Genomic DNA, 19,512 nt, shown 5'->3' with positions numbered 1-19,512 from the left:
CCATGTTTCATTAATTTGTTCCCTAATGATAACCCATGTTTTAACTAAAATGAGGGAACAAATTAATAAGTCGTAGGAACGAATTCTTAATTCATGGCCACGAAATCTTTCATTTCCCACCCGCATGTTTACCACAGTAAGAGATGTGAAAACATGGATTAAAAGTGAATGACAAGAAAATAAACCTGCGAAATTAGAGGGTGAGATGGTAAGGATTTGGGAAAAGAAACGATAAATATAAAATTTGTGACCAACCGGCAAAAAAGAACACAAAACAAAACAAAAGCCATGTATGGCTTTAAAATTATGGGCTCGAACTGCATGAATCCAAAAGCATGGTCGCGCTGTAACATTTGCCTGCTAACCAATTATTTATCTTATAAACAAAGCTTTGTACGTCACTTGTGTCATAGAATTCACATAAACATGTTTCATGTGAGCAACAGTGTATTTTGCCATAGCGCCGCTGGTGGAAGCGGTTCACTGACCCCGTGGCTCAGCCCCACGCGCCGTTTGGGATTATTTATATTTAAAATGGCGATAATGTTAATTGCAAACATTGCGACTGTGTTTTAAAATACAACACTGAGCACCATGAAACAATGAAAACCATTTAAAAAGGTGCATTCAGTAGTCTCCGTGACAGGATATGAAACGGCCAACAAAGTAAAATGATCCCAAACATAACTACAGCGCGCTCTCTTCATTTTATCAAATGATCGTAATCGCATCTATTCATTTTACAATCCTACTACCAGCCTTTTATTTAGACTAAAAACCCCTTTCATTCGGCTGAGGAAGCTGCGTTTTGAGTAGCATTTGAACATCCTGTTTTGCCGGTGACTATATGACACTGCAATAGATGCAATTTTCAGCATTAAGGTTAACGATTAATCGATTAATTGATCATTAATTTAAACGATGATCGATCATGGGAATAATCAAAAATTGGCATCCCTAGTATGAAATGTGTCTAACTTATCTTTTCATTTGGTTTTGGATGTGTTTGAATTATATTATTTGGACTGTTTATTTAGTATGGCTTCTTTTGATTTTTGTAGAAGGACTTTTTGTGTTATCTGGTGGATTATGGTCCTTGAGGTGAAGAGGGTGGAGGAAGTTTTATGCTTTCCTTTATGCCCCAAAGCTCTTCAACCCATTATATATCAGAAACGATTATACTACATTAAAATATTGGGGGTTAAAATGAACTGATTTGTATACAAATGCTTAAATTACACTCAATGTCATTTTTATAATAATAATAAAGTTACAATTACATAATTAGCCTATATTTCTACTCCAATTAATTTTATAAATAAACATTTAAATAGTGGCTGTCATAAAAACTTAACATAAATTAAACATTGAAGAACAGTAAAAATTGTAATGAATGTTATATGGTGCATATATTTAGCAAAATGCTCCTTTATAGAGTTAATTTTTCTAGCTGACTAAAGAGTTTATGGACATGATTGTTTTTTTCTGAAGTAAATGTGACTTTACGTGACATTGTTTACAAGCTGTTATATTGACATCTTTCTGTGATTGAAACACTGACTGATTACGTGAGAAAGGAATCGGATTTCGGTCATTTATACTCTGCTGAAAATGATATTAAACCAGAGGAGATAAGTTCACGCGCACTTCGTGTTGCCGCTCTTGAACTGAAGCGCTACAGCGATCTGTCACTCCACATTAAACAGTGCCAAGAGCCGTTTTAGGTAGGTGTGGCTAACTCTTTTTATTTATAAAGAATATCTCTTTGGATTTGAGACTTTAGTCTTTGCAACTTTACAGATCTTCTTTATGCACCAAGAGCTTGTAACACTCTAAAGAGAAAGGAAAAAATGAAATCGCATCATATGACCCCTTTAATATAAAAAAAAAAGTTACAAAGCACAACGCTTATTGCAATTTATTGGATGGGAGTGTAACTACAATGTTCCCTTTATGGACTGAAAACAGGCTAGACTAATCGATTCTTGAGATTTAAGAATCAATATCGTTTCGTAAAAATGAGAATTGATTAAAATCGAGAAATTAATATTTTTTTACCCAGTCCTAGCATATATAATCACACATTTTTCAGCATAATTAAACTATATTTAATATGTAATTAAACCTCTATGGGTATGTGATTTAAAACATATTGTTCTTGAAGTTTTATTCAAGTAATTAAAAAGTGAGTCATGAGACATTCATCAATGAATTACAGTGTGCATTATATCTATTTCAAACCTCCAATCGACACAAATGAAAAGGATAGAAGTACTGTACAAGCAGGTACTTATCAAAGAAAAGGAATTCAGCCTTGTTGCAATGGATGAAATAGACTTTGCAAACATGATACTATTTTATCACTATGAGCTTTTATGGTGCTTTTGTGTGCAACCTCTCTAAACTAAACATACCATTAGTAATATAATGTCCTTTATACCGTATAAAAGAAAAATCTAAAATATTCTCGTATCGTAATGAGACTTAGCAAAAAAATGGCAAGAAATAAAATGAGGAAGACCTGAGAGGCGCTGGCATGACATTGATAGAGTGGAGAGTTTGAGTACGGTTTACTAAATGACTTATTTTACCGCCCTCCTTCAAAACACATTCCCCACATTTGAAGAGGAAATGATTGCATATCTGGAGTAAATGTGCTATGTGAAAATGGAGAAATTCAACTGGATGAGACACCGGAGAGAATGAGGCGTAATTTCTGTCCTGAAAGGTAAGAGACAGATGATGTTAGAAGGGACGAGGAAGATGGAGTGCTGGAGAGATACAGCACCTGTACCGGTGGAGGCTGAGAGAGAAGAAGTCAGTTTGTCAGAGGCAGAAGAAAGGCGAGATGGTTTCGGTTATGACCAGCACTGCTAGCTGTAAAGGACAAGCTATTTGGAAAATGGGAATGAAGAAAAAAAAACGAACACACGAACACAAGAGGTAAAAAGGAAGCCATACCTGGGAACTGAGCAGCTCCTGTGTGAAAGGGGGAGAGGAAAAGAGAAAATAATTAGGAGGAAGCCATTCACGAATAGACGACCCCCAAAGTGTCATGCAGTCAGAGGAAAGAAAAATAGCACATTTGAAAAAGCCAAGTATTATCTTCCAAAATCACAGTCAATGTTTAAAAAATAAAAATAAAATAAAAAATGTAAAATATAATATAATACAATATACAACAGTTCGTTCTGGTCCTCAAATCTGATTGGCTGAAAGGTTTTTCCAACCATGAGATATTCACCCAATATTGTCACGGGAACCGCTTCACCATTTGTATCACTCTGCTTGCAGCAATTCTCACAGTGAGTGTCATGGCGTCTACTACAATCTTAGAAATACTACCATTGTCACAAATTGTAGTTTTAAGAGTTTTTTTAGGTGAGAATATAGTTGTTTATACTTCACATATGCTGTTTGTTAATAAAGATAGTGTCTATTTGAAAATTAGCTTGAACATTTTCAGAGATGTGAATGTGCCGAGAGCAGCCTCACCTCGGCCAGTTCTTCGGGCTCTGAAGTCTCTAGAGTGGTTAAACATGAGCTATAAATCTAACGGGCAATCTTTGGTCTCATTAATCTATTATTTGTTCCAGAGCAAACAGTTTTGGCTGAGGGCAAAGTCATATGCATAGCTTTACATTTTATATAACTTTAATGCTGTATATCAGAGCTCTGCCATTGAACTTTTAACTGAATTGGTTAGCAACTTTTATGTTGGCTGTTGTTGTTGTTTTTAAAGATTTATTTTTGGCTTTATTGTGATAGGACAGATCAGACATGACAGGAAGCAAAGTGGAAGAGAAAGAGGGGGGCAGGATCGGGAAAGATCCTTGAGTCGGGATACGAACTCGGGATGCCCATAGAGCAATGGCGCTGTATGTCGGTGCGCTGCCCACAAGGCTATCGGCGCTGACGGCTCTTGTTTATTAAATATTCATTGCTCCATTGGTCCACCATTAGATGGCGACAGGGGACTATTTATGAGTGAGTCAGCAGTAAAGACGTTTACATTGAAAGAGACTGAAACAGGGATGTAAACAAGGACATTATTTTCAACAACACTTTGTAAAACGCAGCCAACAAATGCACTGAGCAGTGCTGTCATCGGAAATCACCCTCAACAGATGAAAGGATAGTATGACAAAGATATTGCTTTTCTCAGTTGACATTCAAACTAATGTTTTATTGTGAATATGAGATTGAGCTGAAGAATAAATTCTGTATCATATGCAGTTAATCACACTCGCTCAGTCCATCTCATATAATTCCCTAATAAAATAAATAAACTCAATTATGTTATTGTTGTTATTATTGAACAGCCATTAAAACAGCGAAATCCTCATGAATATAACAATAAGAAACAATGGAGGGAGAAATTCATCATCAGGTCCCCGGCGGAACATTACTTTAACTCGTTCATTGCTTTTTCTTGACGCGGCGCGCTGTGAAACTTCATTAATTGCAACATGTCAACAGCACCTGGTCTTGAGCTCATCTATCTGCTGCTAAGGCCCCAAATCAGAAGCGTAGCTAATGCACTGCCTCTGGTACCCGTATAACAGTTTTAAAAAGCACTTAGAGCCAACATGGCTTTATGAAACTGTGCAATGAGTCAGAGTCTGATTAGAAAAACAATTTTCTTATTAGCATTTTCACCAAATTTTCATCTTAGCTAATGTGCTAATTAGCATTCCTCTTCTGGGACTCAACGCAAAGCCATTGAAGATGGATATTTGTGCCTCAGCTTTGCTCAGAGCATCTGCATGTCAATTGAATTTAAACAACATTAGAGAAAGTACACAGAAATCCATGCAAATATCCATGGGTGACCACGGCATAAATCATCGCTCAGTACCAAACAAAACTCTTCAAACCCAGCCGCTTGCACCAAGACCCTTGAGGCAAGATCTAAATATACCTCACAGAGCTTTGCATAGGCCTATGAAACAGCCAGGATTCCTTCAACAACACAACGTTGGCTATAGTTGGAAACTAGCCTGGTCTAAGCTGCAGGTCTTTTTTTAGTAGAGTAGATCGGTAGAGACTTGGTGCCGTGAGAGAATACAGTGTGCCTTCTTTAGGATTTGTCACATGATTTGGTTGAGTCACAGGGGACTGGGGCCACCCTTGAATTTAGACCCCTGGAGCACAGGCCACACGAACAGGGTTATCCATGTTAAGTAAATGTCAGACGTCAGAATAACTCTGCATTGGCTTTTCAGCCCTAGGCTTTACTGGGCCCCTGACTGGAGAGCTAAGGGACTGCCCAGTTCATGTCACACTCTCTCCCCTTCTCTTCAGGTGAGGTTAAAATCTCTGACCAGTGCAATGCATTAAACATGAGTTCTCCCACTTGAGAGATGCTCCCTACTCCAAAATGATAGGGACATTAACTTTGGGGTCAGCATGCATGAGCTGCATTAATGAACCCTTGTGTCTCGCTTTATGTTTGCACCAACCCGAGAGCACTTCACATAGTCAAAAGCTTGAAAGCAAGGCATGTTTAAAAAATATGATGTCATAATTGGGAATGTATTGCTACAGAAAGACAGAAATTCATATAGACTTCAATTCAATTCAAGTTTATTTGTATAGTGCTTTTCACAATACAAATCATTGCAAAGCAGCTTTACAGAAAATTAAAGTTTCTACATTATATTTAAAAGTAGCTTATCAGTGGTGACTATGTTAAGTTGATGTCTATATCATACAGTTAGTTAATGACATGTAATCAAACAGACTGTGAACACTATTAACAGCAATGATTATATGTTGCGATCAAACTTATACTACTTAACTATAGTTTTATATAGACATCTAAAAAAATTTGTTATTTTACATTATGTTATGGTAATTCTTATCAGTAACAATGACTCTTAAATGATTAAGAACGAGTTATTTGAGTGAACAAATCCTTTATTACAACAAAATTGAAATCATTTTAATGAAAGTATTGAGGTCTTCCTACTGAAAAAAGTATTTGAAACAAACTTAAAAAATAAAGCTATACACCTTATGTATATCTATATCACACTTTAACATTTTAATTAATGTTTTAAAATGTTATCAAATGAAAATGTAACAACTTTTATTTTTGAAAAAGTTCTGCACAACAGAGGCATACTAAGTTAAAACATGGACAAACATGATATTCCTTAAAATTGTTTAAATAAATTCATTATTATAAAGAATATTATTGTTGTTGTTATTATAACTTTGAAGTACATTGTACAATGCTAATATATTTCTTATATATATTAGTTAAATTGAACTTTTATTTTGACGGGTTGTAGTGGACCTTTGAGTTTCAGAGTGTATTCGACAATGGGGTTTCTCAAATAAAACTAGAAAATGTATAAGTTTTCTCTCAGAGCAGCTCTGGTGATGTTCATGTTTATGTAGATGCTGAAAACACCATTAGCGTCATGCATGCATACTTCAGTATTAGGGATGTTCATTTTAACCGGTTAACCGTTAATCGACCATAAGAATTTTTGACTGATTAATACAATCAGTTAAACGGTTTAAAAAGTCGTATATTAATTTTTTTTCAGTAATTTATCAAAATATTTTAAAAGGTTTGCTGCGTGGTTAAAATACGCTACATGTATATAAAAAAAATGCAATTTCAAGTTTTCTTTTCTCTTTGGAGTGTTACAAGCTGTTCGTGAATAGATAAGAACCCTAAAGTTGCAAAGACTAAAGTCTCAAACCCAAAGAGATATTCTTTATAAAAGTTAAGACTCGTCCACGCCCTCCTAAAACGCCTCATTCAAACACGCCCCCACATGTCTACATCACGATGTGGGAAGATTTGCATAACGCCGCCCAAATGTTCACGTAAAGAAAGAAGGCGTAACTTAATTGATTCTCGCTGTAGTATTGTTGTTGCCGCCGCCGTCATGTCGTGGCTAGCATTTTAGATACAGTTGCTCCTTTATGTTTAAAGGGGTCATAGGATGCCCATTTTCCACAAGTTGATATGATTCTTACCCCCTTTAATGAAAAGTCTGTAACATAGTTTGGTTAAAATTTCTCAATGGTAGTGTAAAACAACACCGTTTTTACCCTGTCAAAAACAGCTCTTTTCAGAGCAAGCCGTTTTGTAGCATTTTCCTTTAAATGCAAATGAGCTTTGCCCGTCCCGCCCCTCTCTTCCAAGCCGCTCTCTGAGAGATGGTAAACTTTAGCCGCATTCATCGTGAAACTTGCTAACTAGCACGTTATTAGGAAAGGCGATTTGCAAAGATTCATTAAAAAACCTTATACTCACTTCTTCTGGAGGTGAAGCTGGATCATGAATGATTTGCGCGAATATATACGCATTTAGGTAGATCGGGGGCGCATTCCCTTCAGAAACAAAGGTAATCTGTCTTCAGCAGCTCAATTGTCGGGAGTAAATGACGACTGCTATGTTCATTATTACATCCAAAAACAGGACACCTCAGTCGCTTAGGAGTCATTCTTGTCTACATCTGCTCTGGTGTCGAAACAATGGTGGACTGATGACAGCTCACTCAGGGCGGGTCTAAGGTAAGACACCAGTCCAGTCTGTGCTGAAACGCTACTGTCAATCAAACAATCGTGGGAGGGGCCTGTCTGTGTGACATCACACAGAGAGGCATCTGAGATCGGCTCGATTTGAGAAAGGGGAAATGATTTAACGAGATAAAAAAAAACACTGGGCGGATATCATTATAGGGTGGTTTTGTACACACACTGCCAACACACATTTCAGTTCAAACAACTTGTAAAAGTGCATGCAGCATCCGATGACCCCTTTAACTTTTTTCGGCGGGGATGGAGATTAGATATAATCTCTGCCATTTTCTCCGCTGCACGTGTGCGTAAGCAGCCAAGTGAATACAGAGTGAAGCTGCCGAGCGGAAATAAGTTGCGTGGGTGCGATTTTTATTTTTCATTCATAAAAAAAAAAAAACGTAGATATGCAAATGTTTACGGTATGCTAAAGCTACCATTGTCTGTCTGTTTTCACTGATGCTGCCTTCACGTGCTACCAGAATGATCGTGAATAGGAATGTGGTAGTTAAAAATTGCATATGAAAGCAATGTGAAATCGACCGCTTGAATTTGTCTAGCTCATAATCATATTCGGGACTTATAAAGTTCGTGTTAGCATGTAATGGCACCATGAGACCAGCTATGTTGTTATTGTTATAGCGCCGTGCTCCCCGTCTGTGTAATTCATAAATAATCTGGCAGGGTGCAGAATTCGGCACGACACCGGTTCGAACATATATGGCTGAACACTGCTACTAGCAGTTTCTGACATTTTCAGTGTGTGAGAGAGTGTTTTGTTATTGCTGGCATGATGCCGGTGCGCGAGCTCTAGAAACTCCACCCTCTTCTGAAAGGGGAGGCGGGAGCACCAGCTCGTTTTCATTTAAAGGGACAAACACAAAAAACAGCGCGTTTTGGCTCATACCCTAAAAATGGCAATTTCAACAAGCTATAAAAAATTATCTGTAGGGTATTTTGAGCTAAAACTTTACATACACACTCTGGGGACATCAGAGACTTATTTTACATCTTGTAAAAAGGGGCATAATAGGTCACCTTTAATAATATTGATATTATGATTCTTTATTTATTTTTACACTTTTATACAAAGCAACTGATAAGGAATATAACAATTTATTTATTTCAAAATTCTTAATAAATAATTTTTTCTTGTGGTAGTGTCACGGGTTGCTACTGTGAGGAGCACGGCAGAGGAGTTTAATTCTTTGTTTCAGGGAATCACACGTAGCACAAGGAGTTGACAAACACAATTCCGGACAAAGAAACTCCGAACGGGACTCACTATAAATACACAGACACCAATGGGACACACCTGGGAGCAAATTAACCAATTAAACAAACACAGCTGGAACCAAATTCATACAATGAGGACACGAACAGGAAGGACCAAATGGGGGCATGGAAACATAAACGTGACAGGTAGTGCATTTCTAATAATAATAATAATAATAATAATAAAATATTCTTTTGTGGCAGTGCTAAATCACTAAAATAATAATAATATTAATACATAAAATATATTAATTATACATGTAATTATATTTAATTACATTTAATTATATATACATATATATATATATATATATATATATATATATATTAGTGCTGTCAGTCGAATAAAAAATACCTAATTAATCGCACATTTTTTTCTGAAATTAAACACGATTAATGCTGGATTGTGCATCTGAAAAGTCTCCTGTTTGCTGTGCTCGTAACGACGTTCTGGGTCTAAAACACAATTCTTGTCAAGATAAAAAGAGACAAAAATTAAAAATTAATCCCCTGCGTTAACGCGCTAATTTTGACACCTCTATATATGACCTTACACTACAGCTCACTCCTGACCAGCTGCCTCACATACAGGTTTGCACAGTATCATCGTCCTCATCAAAACCTAGAAACCTGCTGCTCATGAGGTATTAAATTAAACATGATAAGTGGACCCATTAAAGCACAATTATCAGTAATCTGCAAATGCGAACATGAGAAAAGCTTTTTCAAGCTAAAAATGTCACTGGACAAAAACCGTCGGATTCATGGACTTCAAAGTCAGCGACAAAGTGCAAGTGTTTCTAAGGATCAAGTCTTTGTCCTATCAGGCTGCTTTAGTCAGAGAGGATTGAAGCGTGTGTGTACCTGAGCCATAATAGGGAGGGATTTATTGTCTGTCTGCCGGGCGGTGATTAGACACCGCTGCTGCCACTCTGATAAGCCTCGCTGATGGGAATAGACACTTCAGTGTCCTATAACCACCTTGGAAGAGCCAGAGAGAGAGGTCACATCTGGCGGATCCCACCATCCGCCTCTGACTTTGAAGTGACTTTTGAGGTTTTCTTAAACTTTGGGGACACTTACCACTTCTTCAGAGGAGTGAGGCTCATTAAGCAAAAAAAGGAATTATAGCTCCGATATTTTAGAATTAGAGATCCAGCAGGTCTGTTTTCACAGATTAATTTCCTTCAGCTTTGGGGAATCCAGCATTGCTTTCTGACATTACACAGAAGATTCATGAGAAGATTCAATGTGGGCAGCCAGAAATGTGTGCCAGATAACCTGCCATGAACAGTTTGATATTTTCAAAAATTCTTTAAAAACTACCCTGCTGAATTTCCATGCTGGTCAGCACTGCCATGGTTTAACTAAAGGATGTGCAAAACTACATTTTCAAAATTGACATCTAAAGCGCAGCACACTTAATAAAAATAAAATGTATTTATCAAAAATATCACCCATACAAAACAACAACAACAACTACTACTATAACTTTAGCATTCCAAATATATTAATTAGCATATGTCAGTATTTTATAGATGAACATGAATTCATTACACTACCACTCAATACACTGTGTTTTTAATGCGCTTTTAATACTAAAATTAATACTGTTATTCAGAAAGGATGCATTAAATTTAGGAGACTTCTTTCAAAAATATCTTAATATTAATATTTTAATATTAAAATTCTAAATTATTAAATAAATTAAGAATAAGAATAAGAATAATACAGTAGTAGTAGTCCATTTTTAATAATAAAAGTGATCATTTGTTTCTTGTGTTATTCATTTATTAGAATGTTTATATAACAACAACAATTCCAAAAATAAAATAAATACCATTTTTGTGGCAGTGCTTTTATATGAGCACTACAACAAACAAACCAACAAATAAATAAATATTAGTTTACATTATAATATATATTTCAATAATATAAAATATTTTAATTCATCTTTCAAAAGAGACTTCTTTCAAAAACATTATATAACATAGGTTTCATAAACTTTTGATTGGTGGTGTATAACACAAAAATAATTGCTTGCTTGCCAACTAGTCAGGATATGTCTTTCAGGAGTTGACATGTCATCAGGCCATGGATGTTTAGGCATTCAGGGCACTGATGGAGTACTGTGAGCAGATGTACATACCCACAGACATGCAGCTTACAGCCTGACCTGCTTGAGCCTTCATGTAATTAAAAGGTTAGGAGAGCAGAGTCATATTTTCATCTCAAAAGGGATTTGATGGAAAGGGCAGGGTTGTGTGGCCTAGCACGATCCACACAACACACAGATTGACCTTCACATCCATGCCTTTCTGAACAGCATGCCAAAGACACCAATTGAACACCTCTACGCAACACACCAGGAGGCCACAAGGATCGTGATGCTATCTTTTTTTTTTTTTTTTTTACAGACGATCGGAATCTGAAAAGAGGTGACATTTACATTCGTCACACTTTTGGCAAAGCTCAAACTAAAGGCAAGTCAAAAAGACAGAATAGAAAAGGACGAGGACAATGATAAGACCTGAATACCAACAATGCTGCTATTAGATGTTCAAAAGCGGATCTGAATGTTACAGCCAGTCGGTGAAAATAGCTTCAGACGAAAGCCATCAGGTGTTTGGGGACAGAACGGGGGCGAGACAGAGAACTGATACAGCAAAGGGACAGTTGGGGTGGACACAGACGAGACCTAGAGACCAGAAAGGGAATGCTACCATTAATTTTGAATGAGAGGCACAGATCTCCAGTAATTGCTATCTGATAGCACACCCAGCAACTCTTCAATCTCAGGGCATATCTCTGTGGGATCACCTGAGGTAAAGTGACCCCTCATAACTTAGAAGTCACTCCATTTAAGAAGGACCCAATGAAATCACAACAAGAACCTTTGAGGTCATCTATATGCTAGTGTACTCAAACAGCCGTTCTCCTTCAGGAAAACAGACCAAAAGTACTGACGACTCATGATGCATGACACAAATATTCACCCAACCAAATGCTCCCTGGAATGAACAAATGTGAAGTAACTAAAGCATATTGGCAATTTCTTTTAAAAAGAGACAAGCTGTTTGAAGTGTCCTGTTTTGATAGGAAATGTGTCAAAATAGGTGCCCACAAGGATGTATGACAGCAGAAACGGAACTATTGCAAATATGAATGGTGAATGGACTCTTCCGTAACTAATTAGCTAATGAGAATTGTGCAAAAGCAGTGAGCAGTGTTACTTCCTGCTGTTCACAAATCGCCAACATTTTGATGGGAATGTCAGTCACGTATTATGAGTAAGGGTCCTTCAACCAAAACAAAAACAAATAAATAATTAAATTATAAAAAGTACCATTTCACACAAAATCCGAACTGCACTCTGAACGGCTGACCCGCTAGAGGCCGTGGAAAACATTTTTGGCTGTTATTAGTGAATGGAAAGGTCGGTGTTCTGGAAAGAAAAGGTTATAATCATAACGCATACTAAAATGAAAAACAAACATTTTAAATGTTGGCTTCTCCAAAACAGACAAGGACAAGGACAAGGTAATTTTTTGGTCGCTGTAGCCTACACTTTTTTTGCCAGAAATAAGAAACACATTTTGGGGGTTGCCACAGTGTGATAGAAATTTGCAGCTAACATGCTTTCTGGATGTGAGAGAAATAGGCTTTTTAAATGGACTCCATCTTTGCCACTTACTCGAAATGTTGTGCTTTCTGCTATAAGACTATACGGCTCCTCCAATGTGAGCAAGAGAAACAGTCTGACTGCACATACAGTACAGTCTGTATACAGTTAAATTTCACAAAAAAAAAAAAAAAAACATTCTGTCTTCATTTAATTACCCCCATGTTGTACCAAACCTGTATGACTTTTGATTTTGAAGAATAGTTTTTGAAGAACAAAACAACAAACATTAACAAAACGTAACAAGACATTAAAAAAAACAAAGCGAAAAAAAAAAACAACTAACAAAACAAAACACATTGAGACATTTTTTCTTTTGTGTTCATAGAGGTTTGGAATGACATGAGTGACGTGAGAGTAAACTATCACTTTAGTGTGTAAATGTAGGTACAGATATTGATTTTTAACCAATGAGATTCCACTGTGAGCTACCTATAAACAAACCAAGCAACTCCCAAAATATCCTATTGCTTGTCATGGCTGGTTATGACAAAAAGGGTTGCGATAAAAAGATGGGAACTGTTGGTGAAAAGATGAATGGCTGATATAGAGATTAACACAGTTAAAACATTCTCACGATATTCTGACGCTGTAGTGACTACGCTTGGTTGCTGAGAGACTACACATTGAATTCAGCCTGTCTGTCTCGCTTATTCCCCGTTTGCCTTTGTTGGTTTCTCCCCCTCGCTCTCAGGTCTAGCTTTTTACTTAATTAAATCAGCCCAGCCCTCATATCAGATATTCTTTAACGGAATACTAAAGCATATCCATTCCCTAATGCCATTATAGCGAGCGGAGGGCAGGCAGATGCTTTAATCCCCTGGATCAGCCTACACAAAAGAAAGAGAGGCCGCCAGTCTGCCATTAGCCACATATTTGCTCCTGGCTGGGAACACTAACCTGAAGCACGAATTCTGCGCCACTGACAGATATGACAGGCTCTTCCTGGGATGCTCACCAGATGAAAAAGTCCCTTTTTCAGTAGTTGCAGAGGAATGACTGATGTTTTGACATGGCACAGTGGTGCCCCCATTTACCATGTTTCTTCTTCTCCATACCACATTGGTTGCGGCAAAATGCCGCCAAAATGTAGTTGTCAGAGTAAACAGAACAAAGCATTGATACCCGTCATGAAATGAGAAAGACTACAGGTGCTAAAGCCTGAACCAAAGCAGCTGAAATTGATTTAATGTGGTGGGGAAAAAAATTAAAAGGTTCTGTATTAGCTACAATCTGTGTATAACATGGCTTTTTTTTTTGTATAGAGAAGGAAACATGCTGCAGCTACTGCATTGTATATAAAATATTGTACAATTATCTAAATGTAGCATTTCTCTCAATAAATGAATAAGCAAGTCACTTTTGAAAATGATACAGTAGAATCACACTTTCACAGGTCACCTCTTCAACTTCGGGCACTTTTATGTTGAAGAGGTTGATTATAACTAAACAGATTTCTACATTGTAATTATCTACCATGCCTTCATCATTTACCACTTTTTTCTCAAACGCCTTTATGTATAGATTTTGTTATTTTACTCTTATTTTAGACATTGACTTTCAGGATTAAACTATCCATAATAAAAGTATGATGCACTAAACAAACCTTTCAATATTTATTGTGTGAAAATACTTCCACCACAATGAACAATTCTAAATTTGTCAAATTATGCAAAAGTGTTAAAATATTATTTAATTGTGTGTATTTGGAATACAGAAAATGATAATTGCTTTATTTTATTTTATGCATTTAAAAAAGAAAAAGATAGAATATTTCATTTAATGGCATAGTTTAACAACATTACACAGTGGCAGAACTTCAGAACGTTCGATAAACTAACTATGAAGATTATGAAAAGTGTGTTATAAGGTCTATTGACACAAAAGTGCCCAAATTACTGTGGTGGGTTTTTATTACTTCTGATAAACTAACTAGCTAACTAACTAACAAACTACGGAGATTATGAAGTGTATTATAAGGTCTTTTGACACAAAAGTGCCCATATTACTGTGGTGTGACTTTTTGACTTCTGATAAACTAACTCACTAACTAAAGGAGATTATGAAATGTGTTATAAGATCTTTTGACACAAAAGTGCCGATATTACTGTGGTGAGACTATAACTTCTGATAAATTAACTAGTTAACTAACTAGTGAGATTATGAAAAGTGTGTTATAAGGTCTATTGACACAAAAGTGTCCATATTACTGTCGTGGGACTTCATAACTTTCAATTAACTAGCTAACTAACTAACTAGTGAGATTATGAAAAGTGTGTTATAAGGTTTACTGACACAAAAGTGCCCATATTATTGTGGTGGGGCTTTATAACTTTTGATAAACTAACTAGCTAACTAACTAACTATGGAGATTATGAAAAGTGAGTTACAAGGTCTATTGAGCCAAAAGTGACCATATTACAATGGTGGGACTTTATAACTTCTGATAAACTATGTAGATTATGAAAAGCGTGTTATAAGGTCTACTGACACAAAAGTGCCCATTTTACTGTGGTGGGACTTTTTAACTAACTAACTAACTAACTAACTAACTAACTAGTGAGAGTTAGTTAGCTAGTTAGTTTAACTTTTGATAAACTAACTAGCTGACTAATTAAGGAGATTATGAAAAGTGTGTTTTAAGGTCTTTTGACACAAAAGTGTCCATATTAATGTGGTGGGACTATAACTTTTGATAAACTAACTAGCTAACTAACTATAGAGAGGATGAAAAATGAGTTATAAAGTCTATTGAGCCAAAAGTGCCCTTACTTCAGTGGTATCGTATTGTGAGGTGACAGAACACACTAACTTTCAGAAAGCTGTAGTGGGGAAGATAAAAGTATGCACATGGGTAGATGCCCTAGAAAGCACAAGTGTATTCCACTCTCACAGCCCATCTATGCGGTCAGGCGCCTGGCTATATGGAAAACCTTACTGAGCCTCAGGCCCATTACGGTTGCACCCGACAACCCCGGCATAATCCGCTCATTTGTGAGGTCATTGCAAATCATTATACAGTAGGGTTCCATTCCTCCGACATAAATACATGACCCCAGAGAACTGCTTGGCCCACTCTTCCCTGTCTCTCTTCCTCAATCACTGGCTTTCCTACCTCTCTCCCACTTTTTATGAATTTAGAAAAGCGTGTAATTAAATCTGCAGAGATTGCATGAGCAAGAACAAGCGATGCAGTCAGGCAGAATATGTGCATTCCAGTACAGTGGGATAAACAGAGGCATGATGAAAGACGGAAAGGAAGTTTGCTCTGTATCTGACAAGGCAAAAGAGACATTCTCACAGCTCCAAAGCACACACGGAAGGGTTTTTCCCACTGCGCCGCGTCAAAAGCCAGTACACTCATTTTCCGCAGCAAGAGCGTTTTTACACATTCCCATTTTGCGTTTCTACTCATCCCAAGTCCTCAAATCCCCTGTAGAAAAATATAGCGTGCCAAAAGTGATAAAGCACTTGTACATATTCCATAGTCTATGTCGTAAGATGCGCAAGGGAGGAATGAGCCGTGAACGAAGCGACTTGCTTCAGTGATTTGTAAACAAAGCAAGTATATGTTCATCGGTTTAATTGAAAAACAAAAAAAGATCATTAGGAAGGTTGCGCAAACATCCATTTCATCCCGGGAGTCAGTGATGCAGATGGGATGGCAGTGTGCTCTGCCTCTAAAATCACCTTAGGTTCCCGTAGCACTTATATAAGTAGCTCAGAGCTCTGCAGGGAGCGCGTACAGAGCATCGAAGAACGCAACGGCACCAAAGGCTGACAATGCATTGTTTTTAGAGTCCCATAAATAATTAACAACAATGCGAGCTATTTCCATAAAAATGGAGGATGCTCTGATGCAGATCTTCTCCAGCCTTTGGCACTACCTCAAACAAACCGTTGTTTTGGTATCACGGCACCTGTGATGACATATAGAACGTTCCTTCACTTTGATGCCTGTGGAGAAATGACAAAAATGTCCTCTGAATAAACTCCAGCGTGCATCTGTTACATTTCTATTCCTAAAACTGTCTGATGGGACGACACAAAATCCCTCCCTGAGGCTTTGAGCTATATTTTTCCTCATTCAGAAGGGTGAGAGAGAGAGGTAGGTTGTGTATTCTGGCTGGAAAAGGGGCAGCTGCTCCTTCAGGAGCCATCATTCATCATCCTCTCAGATGGTCTTCATCTCCTCCTGCTGCACTCGAGGCTTAAACACATTTACCTAAAAGGATTTCTGCACGATAAGGTGCTAAAGCCCAACTTTGTAGGGGTAGAAACCCAACAGCATGCAACCGGATACTTGACCCAAACTTTCCACATGGTGTGATGAACTGCTGACACAGTATTGCTGTCAAACGCATTTAGAGTGGGTGCCCGAAACAACGGAAATTAATTGTCAGCTGTTGTTTTAAACTGCCCCAAGTTTTCAATTAATCTACTGACATTTAGCTACAAAAGAACTGATTAAGGAGAAAAGGTTACATTGGAGCTGAAGCTTTCCGATGGAATCGAGCTGGAATCACGTGATGGCTTTGTTATTTAGATGGAAATGTGACTTTGAATGAAGAACAAATATATCGCTCTCGAGACTCAACCAGTCATGTGAACAAATAGTCCCACTACTATGCATCCCATCATTCCACGCACAGGGCTGATTGTGCTTGCTTGCTGGATTCATCTGAAGTGCTGCTTCATTTCTATTATACAGGCAGGATTCTTCAACAATATTGTGCTCCCAGCCTGAGGGTAGCCTCTGAAAATTGAACTCTTATGAACACCCGGTTTCTGCAAGGATACCAAGACAACAGGGTTAAAGATTGTGTTAGTTGCAAGAGAGAAATGGAGCTCTTTGAGAAATGATTGCATGCCAGTCAAACCTAAGGCTAGAGGATATCTATGGTGGCTTTGAGCTGAATCTCTAATTCATTTTGTGTTTATTTGTAGGGATACACAGACATGGAAGATTAGCCTGATGCAGATGATGACAATAATAATAATAAACATTTCGGTCCAATATGATGACAAAATAGATAATCATAATGTTCATTGGTATTACATGTTAACTATTTCACTACTAACATCTAGATGCTTATTGTAAAGTGTTAGCATTTGTGTCATGTTAAATGGGTACCATGGCTTTGCCAGCCTTGTCTATATGGGTAGAACAAACTATTTTGTTTTGCATCACTTGCTGGTGCAATGGTGCAACAAGAACTCGCCGTTTAGATGTAAAATTCTGGCAGGCATGAGCGGGAGTGTTGACAGGTTCCATTGCCATGTAAAGCAATATTAAGAGTGGACGGTTTGCACACATGCCTCTGCAGACCAAGATGGCTCATCCATGCTGTCAAAGGCAAAAACACGAGTGCTGGTCTGTTACCAATTTTGAGTGGCATAAGGTTTATATTCACAAAAAAATGTCATGGGCCGATATCCATTCTTGTCCGGGAGACAGAATCGGCAGAAACAGGTGCCACTAATCAATGGTGTCCGCACAGACATGACTGCGTGCACCTGCCATATTGGCACATTATGCCGCTCCGTAATTCAATTTGCCACTCTATCCCATTTCCATGGGCTGTCATATTTACATCAGCCTCCATTGGAAAACACACTCCAACTCTGAATGGGTAGGAAATGCAGGAAATGGAAAACGGTTGGAGGAATAAGCGACAGAAAAACAAGCTCAGTGATGTCTCAATCAGAAAGAGACCCATTTATCATTTGGAATTGGATTATGGGGGAAAGTCAATACCAAACAAACAGCTTTCCCAGTTAAAGCTTAACTTACAAAAGGTATTAAGATTAGAGTGGGTGATAAAAACTGAGCGATTCAGTGCGTCTTTTGTCTTTAGTTAGAGGCCGTTTTTGTCGGATTTCCACATACTGTGCCGCAAGCCGTATGGATTTTTTTCCAGCGTTCCCTTCCTGGAGTCTATGGGGGAGACTTAGAAGGGATCTGGCAGGTTGCAAACGTAAACGCTAAGTGACTGATAAGGTGTCAGTGTTTGACAACGCTGCGGATTGCTTACATAACCCATGTCTGAAGTGTCATTCCTCCTTATTTCGTCCTCTCTTGCACTTCATCTCTCGTCTTCCCGTCTCTATATGGAGCGAGAGGGTGAAAAACAGCTTCATCTTCCTCTCACCACAAATCAGCGTGGTGACCAGAGATCATCTTTTCTAATGTCATCTCTTTTTATCTGGTGCTGACACACACCCAAGTGCACTACGGGCCATTTGTCCCAATAAAGGTCATGCTGGTGTGGATAACACTCATTTCCTGGCTTTAAAAGACTTGTGTTAAAATACGCTAAAATTGGAGCAATGTGGCTACAACGCAGCTTTGTCTCAGTCATAAATATTCCGCAAGGATTTCTTCTTTTCTTTTCTAGTCTCTCTCCACTTGCTCTCACCTGCTCTCCCCCCACGCCGCACCTGGGCTCCTCGGAAACACGATCTTGGGATTGCATCCCAGGGTGGTAACATCCATCAACTCTGACACCAATCACCGGAAACCCCACAGAATGCTTCCTCCAATTTGTTTGCTATTTCAATGTCTTTCAGTGAAGCCTCCATCACACGTCACAACCACCTGCTACCTATTCCATAGAGCATGGCAGGGAAGGGGAGGGAGAGTATATAATCGACCAGTATTGCTAATCTTCAGCCATTATTTTTACCCACCAAATGCCATTCTGTACAAACACTCCTCCAGGCTAAAGCACAGAGCACTGCTAACACATACATCTGCTACAAAGCAACTCCATTTGAGGGAAAACTAAAACACATTGTGACTGAATTCAAAGTGTACAAATCTCTTTAAGGTCAAACTAAAATTGACCCCATTTACTACACATTCTCGGCCTTATTGTGCACAATTTCTCAGTATTTCCAAAGAAATAGCTAAATGGTTTGTTTATTTTCTTCTTAACGCCATTCCAGCATCTATGGCTATATTCATGGCGAGAACCAGTTAATTCATACACAAATCTGTTATACACACAAGT

General features: G+C 37.9%; 1 protein-coding gene across 4 annotated transcripts in view; it reads right to left on the bottom strand.

Moving 5' to 3' along the window:
• The window catches only part of LOC107756106 (cell adhesion molecule 1-like), a 328,363-nt gene that overhangs the window by 100,843 nt on the left and 208,008 nt on the right, over positions 1–19,512 (bottom strand). For 3 of the 4 annotated variants that reach the window (XM_016573093.1, XM_016573096.1, XM_016573097.1), the window contains exon 2: positions 2,962–2,979. The exons of the other annotated variant lie outside the window; for it this stretch is intronic. In XM_016573093.1, the coding sequence (XP_016428579.1) occupies positions 2,962–2,979 (18 nt within the window). The remainder of the gene's footprint in view (positions 1–2,961; positions 2,980–19,512) is intronic. 4 annotated transcript variants of the gene reach the window in all.

The sequence above is a fragment of the Sinocyclocheilus rhinocerous genome, unplaced genomic scaffold, assembly GCF_001515625.1.
Source record: "Sinocyclocheilus rhinocerous isolate Xijiao unplaced genomic scaffold, SAMN03320098_v1.1 scaffold682, whole genome shotgun sequence".
NCBI lineage: Eukaryota > Metazoa > Chordata > Actinopteri > Cypriniformes > Cyprinidae > Sinocyclocheilus > Sinocyclocheilus rhinocerous.
This window is presented reverse-complemented; position numbering and strand designations above follow the sequence as displayed.